Source organism: Anneissia japonica, unplaced genomic scaffold (genome assembly GCF_011630105.1).
Source record: "Anneissia japonica isolate Jap-2015-1 unplaced genomic scaffold, ASM1163010v1 scaffold287930_len349246_cov199, whole genome shotgun sequence".
Lineage (NCBI taxonomy): Eukaryota > Metazoa > Echinodermata > Crinoidea > Comatulida > Comatulidae > Anneissia > Anneissia japonica.
The window spans coordinates 29,992-40,514 of record NW_022717415.1 but is presented as its reverse complement, the minus strand read 5'-3'; the positions used below and the strand labels follow the sequence as shown (position 1 = coordinate 40,514).

The 10,523-nt window shown below is 35.7% G+C and overlaps 2 protein-coding genes across 5 annotated transcripts in view; both read right to left on the bottom strand.

Moving 5' to 3' along the window:
* Positions 1-855, bottom strand: part of LOC117110224 (chromodomain-helicase-DNA-binding protein 5-like) — a 29,278-nt gene extending 28,423 nt beyond the window's left edge. For all 4 annotated transcript variants that reach the window (XR_004445646.1, XM_033252847.1, XM_033252846.1 and 1 more), the window contains exon 1: positions 514-855. Coding sequence is in view for 3 of the 4 variants with exons in the window: in XM_033252847.1 (XP_033108738.1) it covers positions 514-700 (187 nt within the window). In the remaining variant the exon portion in view is untranslated. The remainder of the gene's footprint in view (positions 1-513) is intronic.
* A 4,868-nt stretch (positions 856-5,723) lies between these two features.
* On the bottom strand, positions 5,724-10,523 carry LOC117110234 (translocon-associated protein subunit gamma-like). Its single transcript, XM_033252863.1, has 5 exons — positions 10,325-10,523; positions 9,109-9,235; positions 7,251-7,349; positions 6,931-7,062; positions 5,724-6,620 (listed from the first exon to the last, which is right to left on the bottom strand). Exons 1-5 carry the CDS (start codon positions 10,449-10,451, stop codon positions 6,554-6,556), a joined length of 552 nt encoding a protein of 183 aa, XP_033108754.1. The 5' UTR covers positions 10,452-10,523; the 3' UTR covers positions 5,724-6,553.

Below are 10,523 nucleotides of genomic sequence, written 5' to 3'. Positions count from 1 at the left end.
AGATGTGTATAATGCTTAGACTTAGAACTGGGCCTAGGCCTAAGGGCAATAAAGACTAACAGCTCGGTATCCCATCAACCGTACAGCAAGTTGATTCGTCCGTATGGCTGTTTTCATTATAATGACCAGGTAGAATTCTGCATAAGCATAGACTAGCCTCATTATTATACTAGTAGGCCTAGGCCTAGTTATCTTTAAGAATTTTTTTTTTAATTTGCCAAAAAGTAAATGTTATATAACAATGGGCAACATATAAAATTCACAGTGAACGAATTCATTCGAGCAAATTTGGTGAGCAAGCGATCTTTTGTTAATGCAGGCAGGCTCGCTCACTCGCTAAGCACAAAATCAATTTTCGATAAAATGATCGATGCTGGACTATTCCAAAATCCATGCCCGGTGTTTCAGCTGTGTTTAAACTCACATGTTACCTGAAGCTGAGTGTAATGGCCTAAGCCTAGCCTACATTATCGACTGTGGATCAAGAAAATTCTAGTTTTTTGGGAAACTTACCACCGGTTCCTTCGACGGTCTCTGGTTCGGGGTCGGCGGTAGTGTCTATTTCTTCGTTGGTCTCATCCAAAGCTGCCTCTTCCTCGCCTCCGTTACCGAGTTCTTCCGTCTCTTCTTCTTGTTGCCCTTCAACACAATCAATCGTTATATTTTCCCCTTCATCTTCACTCAGGTCTGATCCAGGCATGTTATGATTATATTAATCAAACCTAGGTTGTATTTAAAACGCCGCAAAACGAAATAAATTACTAATAATCCGCACGCCTTGATTACTTCCCAGGCATAAAAGTGAAGATGGCGCGGTGTAAAGCTCACCCCCCACGACAAAAGGGTGGAAAATGCTAACTGACCATGCGCAGTGTGACGTAATTAGCCAGGGGATATCCCATAATATTGTTTAAAAGTATCCCATAATAGTAACTAATGAAGCCTCCCTTTGTGACGCTTTAGTAAATTGGTGAAAAAAGTAGAACAATACCAATAATTGCAAGTCCTAAGACATTTAAATTTTTATGATAATCAAAACATGCTGTTTAATTAGTAAAACATTTATAACAATGGGATACACAGGTACTGATAATTTTTGAACTGACTGGCATATTGGACCCTATTGGGAGGACCAAAAACCTGCTTTATGGTCCTCCTGATGATATAGTTTCAAAATTTAGGCCTATGAGAAACAGGTCCACATAATTACTGTATTATATAAGGAAAACTTTGTGTCTGTATAGAGATAATTAGTGTTATGTTGCATGTGGCAAAAACACCCGGAAGTGATGACGGCATTAGTGCAGAAAAACGGCATCCCATAATAATATTGATAATGCTACACAGGAACTTGTTAATAAGAAAACCCATATCTGCGCAAGACTAGTACGAAACTCACTACCATAATTTGCAATATTAACTTATATATTAAAAGTGGGGCTATTCCAGGTTTAGGAAAACTGGGAAAATCCCCCGTCTAGAGTGACGGGCGGAACTATCATTCGTCTGTAAAATGGAAACCCAGCTCACTGTAAACTTCAATAACATCGAAGGTAGCTGAAATAATAATTAAAAAATTTAAAAATAATAATAATTGTGTATATTTTTATATTTGTTCATCCTTGTTATTTCAACACATTAAACACCGCGCCAATGAGCCTTTAAGCATGAAAACTTTTTTTTTCTCTTTTGTGGTATAACAACCACTACTTTTATTCATCAATACAATACTTCAAGTTGTTTGAATTACAGTCATTCTGCATTACAGCATTTTTGATTTTTCACCTTTTTTCTTGATTTTCTTATTTTTTAAACTTCTCTTGATTCTAATATATACAATAAAATATGCAAATTAAAATCATAACAATTTTGCACTCAATGAATGTTAAATGAAAATTTTAAAAATTAAATTTAAGCATAATACCATACCTGTCTCTTATACACATCTTTGACTTTAGAAACACTAAAATTTATTTGCCNNNAAAAAAAAAAAAAAAAAAAAAAAAAAAAAAAAAAAAAAAAAAAAAAAAAAAAAAAAAAAAAAAAAAAAAAAAAAAAAAAAAAAAAAAAAAAAAAAAAAAAAAAAAAAAAAAATGCTATAAATATCAAAGAAATATATATAATCAAAGAAAGGTAAATCCAGTGTTCTAATAAAAGAACATGATGATACATAGTGTATGTAATTAAATTGTGTAATAAAATCACTCAGATGAGATTCGAACCTGCGACCTCTCGCTGTCAAGGCGAGCACCTTAACCATTACACCACAGAGGATTCATGGTTGAACATATTGAAATAACCGTCAGCTACATTATAGTACACAGTGATGATGCACCTCGAAAGGGCAATAAGTGCGGCGGGAAAGAATTAGTAAAATATAATAATCAAGATAGCCGTTAACACTTTTAAATTAGGCCCTATCTTATATATAAATAATCAAAGACAGGTAAAAACAGTATTCAATGTGCAACATCGTTGTGTAATACGATGTAGCTGACGGGTATTTGAATCTCTTCAACCATGAAGCCTCTGTGGTCAAATGGTTACGACGCTCGCATTGACAGCGAGAGGGCGCAGGTTTGAATCCCGTCGGAGAATTTTGATTACACAATGTATTTATTTACAGGAACACATTTGTTGAGAGCTATGCTATAGCAGCACCATCATGTCCTTTTATATTTGAACACTGTATTTACCTTCCTTTGAAGATATATACCTATATTTGAATAGGGGTGAAGGTAGGTGAGAAAAACCATAGGCCCCTATTTGTTACATCCCCAGTAAATACCAAAATCGATTAAAAAAGCATAATGAAACACCAAAATTATCATAGTTTCGACCACTTCGAAAGATTGAGCTGCGCCCGAACACACCCACTTCGCTCTTGTCTACATCGTTAATACAGTAGTAATATATTCTATTGCTGTATTTATTTGTATTATAGTACTACACAGGTATAGATCCTATAGATAGGCCTTTTAACACAATAAAAACCCGTCTTCTACTTTTAAATCGGATGGTAATGAAGCTCAAGAAATCTTCTTTTCCGGGCCCCCGACTTTTTGACAAAAAAACATGATAATGTCTATGGAGATTTTTGTATGATCGGAAAGAAATGAGGGAAGAAGGAGAAGGAGGGGTGTGTGTATTAATCCAGTCCCCGACCGAGTTACATTTTCTTGCAATTCACATTGGAGGATCTGGGGTCAAGGGTCCTGATCCCCTCCTTTGGCCAAAAAAAAAAGAGAAAATAAAAAAATTAAAAAAGAGAGAGAAAGAGAGAGAATTCTAGACCAACTTTTCAGGACACCGTGAGCTATTAGAAGTCGGGAAAGTTCATTTCCCGCCATCTAGGAATCAAAATTTTTCCTTGAGAGAACCCCTGGACCCCCTTTCTTTTCTGATTCATGGAAAAAGAATACTTGTGCAAGTGGAAAACCTTGAATTTTAAAGAACTTAAGTCATTTAAAGATGGCTCGGAAGTCGGAAAAGCTCATTTCCGCCATCTAGGAATCAATATTTTTCCTGGGGAGAAACCCCACACCCCCCGTTCTTTTTGAGATTTATCGGTTTATGTAAAAAGAATACGACGTATGCAATTACTCAATTTTGTTTATGTATGTATACACACATAATGCCTATTTACTGTAATAAGAATAGATGACCGTTTTCAAGAGGAGGAAACCTTGTATTTTGAAGAACTTAAAATAAAGTCATTGAAAGACTTCAGAAGAGGTGAAGCTCTATTATTAAAGACACCTAGCTCAAAAGTCAGGAAAGCTCATTTCCGGCTATCTAGGAATTTTCTCGGAGGAGGGACCCCCGGACCCCTTCTTTTTGGGGTTTTTGGGGAAAAAGTTGACTCCACCCCCTAAATTTGAACCCAAATCCCCCTGATTCATATTCACATTCATCATACTAGTGGGCCCCTCCCCCATTTTGAAGAACGTTCCGCCGGCCCTGTATAGGAGGTGGACTTTAAAGGGGTCCGGAGTCGTCCTCCGACTATCATATTATGCTGGATGATCATTATAAGAAATATGACGTCTCAAAGCAAAAATTTTCTAAAAAAAGATATAGGCCTACTTATTATAAATGTATTATCTATTTGGTAAGCGATTATTTGTTGTGGGACCTCAAAGAAAAGAAACCGCATTTTCGGCTGAAGTGGAATTTTCCGGGGATTCGAGAAGGGTTTGCACCACCGGCTGGTAGGGGGAGACCACATGATTCTATCTGTAGCCGGATGCCTGAGGTCTAGGCCTATTATTAAATTTATGAAGGCAATTTGGCGGAGCTCATGGGATTTGTTCGACGGGGTGGAGACCGTGGTCCGACAGGGGGTCTACAAATTTTCAGCGGGTGCAGTGGTGTGTTGCCTCTAAATAAACTAACGTAATTTCGGGCCATTTTAAGCTGTTCGAGAAGTATTTAACATTATTTTCCCTCTTCCTAAGTTGTGGTTCGACAAGTCCTGTCCGACGGGTGCTGGAGGCTTAGTCCTGTCCAATAGGGGAGGTGGTTAGAGCAACCCCATTGGCCACATAAAACGTTACAAACTATAGGCCTAAGATATAAGAAAGACGAAGTAGGCCTGCTATACCACATGACGTTTTGATGACTTGTCGCTCCATGTAGCGCTCGTAATCGTAACGTAAACCCACGTGGATTTGTGTTTTTGTGCAATATTTTTGCGCATATTGCTAGCCGCCCTGTTCTGGTTGGTCTGGAAGTGATTCAGTTTGATTAACACTCCGGCAAAATCCTGAACTTCTACCACGTTAGTGTAAAAAGACTAAAAATAGAGATTTCTTTTCAAATTGAATAACGCTAGTTAATCAATTTCTTAATAAATAATTTCTTCGTTAGACTACATGTCGTCAGTTTTCATAGGCCTGCCATGCATTGAATACAGGCCTATATGCACTCAGCTTATACAACGCAAGGTATATAGCTATACAGTAATAGGTCTACTAAACATTTAAAAAAAAAACAAAAAAACACGAAAACACATCCAAAAACTATGAATGACATTGTCGAAGGTTGCTAACGACGAAAAGAGAAAAGCGCTCTGATCTTCATGAAATAGCCCACATTAAATATAAATTTAATGTGGGCCTATAATGCGGGATTTCTTGATCATAAACCTCCTCCAGTTTTAATATAAATCAAATTTAATTCCCCTTTAACTAAGCTCTGCATTATCACTTGACAAAACTGGCTACACTATAATTATAGAGGGCGGCAGTCACTATTTTTAACTGATCATGGTAGATGTGCGCGGAGTTACAGTATTACATTTTCTGTCATGGCAATTTTATTTTATAGATTTTGTATCTCTCAAAGTTAATAGTACTGTGCTGCAATTTAAAAGTGTGGATTGTAATTTTAATTGTTCATTTAAAAAATTAAATTTTCAACTTTTAATGAGTAACAAATAATTCATTTTTCCGACGGAGAGGTCCGAACAAAGTGGCCAACTAGAGCCTCGGTCAACGGCCCACAATATTAAATCCCTTGCAAGGATTGGGGGTGGGGAGAGTTTTCATGGCTTAGTATGGTCCAAAATGTGCTTTTAGACCACACAACAGGGGGTCCAGATCTGTCTGACGGGGGAAATTCCTCTTCCCCCGCTGGCGCCACTACCGATGATTCCTCCATCCTGGGAAACAAAAAACTTTGATTTGCTTGACTATCAATTGTAAACAAAGTAAATAAAAACATTTTTTGTAAGATACCTCTCCAGAATTTTTATTGTTTCACACAAAATGTATTTTTACAGTTCCTTTATTTTCTGCTTATGTTTGCGTTTCTTGTTCTTATTACAAAAAAAAACAAGTTACGAAACTGTAACCATTACACTATTAAATATAATAATCTACAAGTAAGTTTATTTAGTGTTGTTGCATATTGAACATAATGTAGAAAACTATGCTTTAATTTCATTTTTATTTTTTAACAATTTTCCCTATAAGTTAATGAGCAGTGGTGTGACAGAAAGGCTGAAGGCCAACACCTTGGGGGTTAGGTCCAGGTAGAGCCCAGTGGGGGAAAAGATAATCACAGTCTCTCTGCATTATCAAAAGGAATAATGCTGAATGACCTAGGTGGGGGTGGGGGGCCATTATGTTCTCGGGCCCCTGGCTTTGACAAGCGAGAGCCAACAGCTGCAACGCCACTGCTAATGAGGGCGGTTTAGTCAGAAGATAGATGTAATAATTAGCACCCAGGTATATTTATACTGTATTACAAAGGCATATTCATTAACTGCTTTATCAGGTGTCAGCTCACAACAGTGTGAAGGCCTTCCATTGTTTATGACAAAGAAGCATTAAGCAGAATTTATCCATCTTATATATCAGCCAAACTTTGTGACTTCAATTGTTTCATTAAAAATTTTCAATTTTATATATTTTCGTTGACACAGAAATAAGCAGAAATATGATATAAGTAAGTTTTAATCATTTAATAAAGAAACTGGAGAAGTGTCGCAGATAGATTTTGTATTTTGTAGGAAGTTTCCTTGGTCCAATTGTTGTTGTCCGTCTGATGCCTATTTCGTTCCAGTTGAAAGGAGAGCCAGCAAACCTGATGCCATAAGTACAGATGCGATATAATTACTATAAAAACTACTGTCAAGGAAAACAAAAACAATAATCACAACAATAATTTGCATACAAGGAATGAAAATAAATGTGCATTACAGGTATAAAGGAAAAGATTTTATAACAATAATGGTTAAATTAAATAAACAAATAAATAAATAAATATAAATAAACAAATAAATAAATAAATATAAACAAATAAATTAATTAAAATAGATAGATACATAAAAAAAAAATAAATAAATAAATAAAAATAAATAAATAAATATAAATAAAAAATTAAATAAATAAATGACTAATAACAAATGACTTAGTGAAAGGATACATTTGGGGGTCAAATGACGACAACACAAAGAAACTAGCGACCACGATGAGGAACAGGTACAGAGTGTTGTTGTAGAAAATAGAAAATGTGGTAGCCTCATAATCTGCCACTTCATTCTTCTTCCACAAAATCCTGCACAGAAAAAAAAAACCACAATATACCTTTACATCAAATTTACCAAAGTGATTTATATTTTATACACTATAATCACAAGGGTGATTTCTATTTTTATTGAATTACATTATTTCCATACATACTTAAAAAGAGCAATTACTATTTATATTTGTTTAACACGTATTTAACAAATGTAAATTACTCACCTTTCATCCTTCTCTTTCCGTTGCATCTTTTTATTATCAGCATCAGAGAGCTTCTTCATCACATCTTTGGAAACAGCGTCCTCTCGCTTTTGTGCAATTCTATGGAAAAATAGGTTATCAAAAATATTAGCGAATCAAGCGAAAAACAAAGAGAAACATTAGGATTTTGCACATGATGAGGGTATTGTGAAATCCTTTGAAGATGATCTACCACTAATATCACAAAAGAATGTAACTTTTTGCCAAGTCCCACAACTTGAATACTGTTGTTCCATGTGCCAAAACAAGTTTACATGTACAAACATACTTTTTTGAAATTTTGTCTAGTCATATTTCATCAAAACGATATGTCTAATATATTGGCGGGAAAATATTGGGGGATGAGTAAACTCGTCGGCGGCACTGTGACAGCACTTTATATTCACTATGCCAAATGCGAGTTTTCACGTCGCTTTTTGCATGGGTTGCTATATGTTTAAAGGGCGACTCCACTTGTGCTGCTCGCGTGTACTGCCGGCAACATAACGCAACAAATATACATACATCATCTGTACGTTATGGTCTAGGTGTATCTTCCCTGAACTACCAGCCGTTAAGTCTGTGGTTCTACAATGTATAGCAAAGAAGTAATAAACGCTAGAATGTTACCTCGATTTTGTGGGACACACACGTTTGTGGAATAAACACATAATCTTAGCATAATTCTGACTGGTTAGTTGTTAAGTGTGATTTACACTCTAGAAGAATCCATTACAGTTTAACCCGTTTTATTACACAGTATTTTAATTAGTAAAAAGTCCACTAAAACTTTGTGGACTTTGGACTAAAATGTGGTAGAGTAGATTATATTCTATAAATGATCAGAGTAACTTTAAATGGTCTTTTTGATAGTAACAATTAATTCTTTTTTAGTATTGCGAGGAACGTTGTGGGTTGCATTTTGGGTCCTCATCCTGAAGTTCCTGCTTTTTGCAAAGCACATTACAATGAACCTTTCCGGAGTAGTAATTAAAAAAAATTGAACAATCAGAACACGGTCAGGAATACGCGCATGTCCCAAAAACACATGGTACATTGTCTCTCACTGTATTATTATTAGTCTGTGTGAAATGCTGCTTGATTATGTATACTCAACAGGGATTGGAGGAGGTTAAACTCTATGGCAGATTTGGTCCAATTAGAAACAAGCTTTAAACAGTGTAGTTTGTCTTTTATGGTGTCTGTAGATATCTTTGTTAATGACAGTTTCCTTTTGAGCACAGGTGGGCAAGGTGCAGTCCGGCAGTGATTTTTTTGCGGTACGAGAAAATGAATTAAAAACCCTATGTGTGCGGCCCGCCAAACATTTTTAACTAGAAATCACCATGTTTTTTTACAAAGCGACACCAATCATCTTTAAAAAGTAATGTTAAAACTGAGAATAACTTGGTACATAAAAGCAGTGTATGAAGATTTTTGAAAGCACACTGTAAACATAAAATGTTTGGGTGCAGCCCTCAGGTGTTAATGTTAAATTAAAAATTCAACCGATTTTTATGCCCACCCCTGCTTTTGAGCAATCCTGCCTACAGTAACATCACATTGAAATATTATTTTGTACAGTAAGTACAACAGGTCTCCCTCGACAATAATTAGGGACCCCTCAAATTAAAGACCAATTCTATTAATATATTATTATTAACAAATGTCTTTTATTCTATTATTCTAATTAGCAACCAAAGTTACTGAAGACCACAGAAAGCCAGTCCCAAAGGTGGCCTTTAATTGGAAGGAGACCTGTAATTGTGTAAAATCCGTTCTGTGAAAAACGAAATAAATCATTATTAAATAGTTTCTTAAATCAACTAAAAATGTTTACCTGTGCTTGAGAACAAATTTGACATTTTTGTAGGCAAAGGCAACAAGACAGGTACTAATGATGGTGAAGATGCCAAAAATAATTGCAGACTGTACTAGATCCATTTGGTGAATTCTCCAGTACACCCCTACACGAAAATGAAATTGGCCATTACATATCATCACTGTACAGCGCAAACATGGACAAAATATATATTATTATTAGTATTTTATTATATATTCTACATGGTACAGCAAAAAATATGTTACATTGCCTAAGGCCATGCTATGGCCAACCAACCCAAAGTCACAAAAGTAAGATTTTCCCCAAGGAGCACATGAAATACTTTATGCAATGTATGAAATTGAAAGCAGCACTTTTTAAGGTATAATTTGTTCAACAAAAGACAAAGCACACAGTTACCATACTTTAAAATTTTTTAACTGCAAGGAGAATATCTAAAAAAATCAGCTCCAATTTACGCAGAAAATCGCTAGGAAAATAGGTGCGCGGAATCGTACTTGCTGCATAATTGTGGTTATATATCAAGATTTGGTCAAAGCTTAATTTTCGGCAAAATTTGCGCAGAAATTTGACCTTATTCTTCAAAATGCGCGGACAGATTTTTATGCCAAATATTTGCGAGGAGGATGTATTCCCCACGTAGGACTTACTACTACTAGTGTATAACGTCTGGCACAGTCAGTCGAATTAAAAAAAGCCAAATATAGTAATTCATTCATACTGCTAGTACTAGTATATTTAAGGGTAATTTAAGCACGTACGTTTACAAAAAAATATAAGAAACAATATACTTGTAGGCTTAGGTCTAGATTGTAAAAATTGTTCAAAAAACATTGAAATAGGCTAGGCCTACATACGATTCGAATTTTGATGAGAATTCAACATGGCACGCCTGTGTACAGTCTATGTTGTATGATGAAATAATAATGATAATCACTTTACTTATATAAAACGTATTTTTAGTGTTTGTTAACGTAGGGCAGTTAGTTGTAATATAGTGACATGTATGCCTAGGCCTATACTTAGCTTAGGCCTAGGCATCCAGATCAATGTACAATACAAAACTGACACACGAACGAGCAGGGAGATGTAAACGTGGCAAACGTACACAAGCCGCTATCCATGTCACAAGGAAGAACCCTAGCCTAGTGTGGACTAACTGACGTCGGTCATAGTTTGGACGGTTAGAAAATGATATACAAGACACACTTACAAATAGGAATGGCCGAAACAATAAATGCATTTCCATAGAATAACGCAGATGACTTCGTACTAACATTGCGACTAAAATCCTGGAGCAATAGCTCTTCTTCTTTAGTAAGCTTCTTTCCACCAGCCATATTGCTTTAAAAATTTTACAGAGAGAGATCAGAGTGTGTGCAAGGGGTGCGATCGAGGAGAGATGAGAAGGC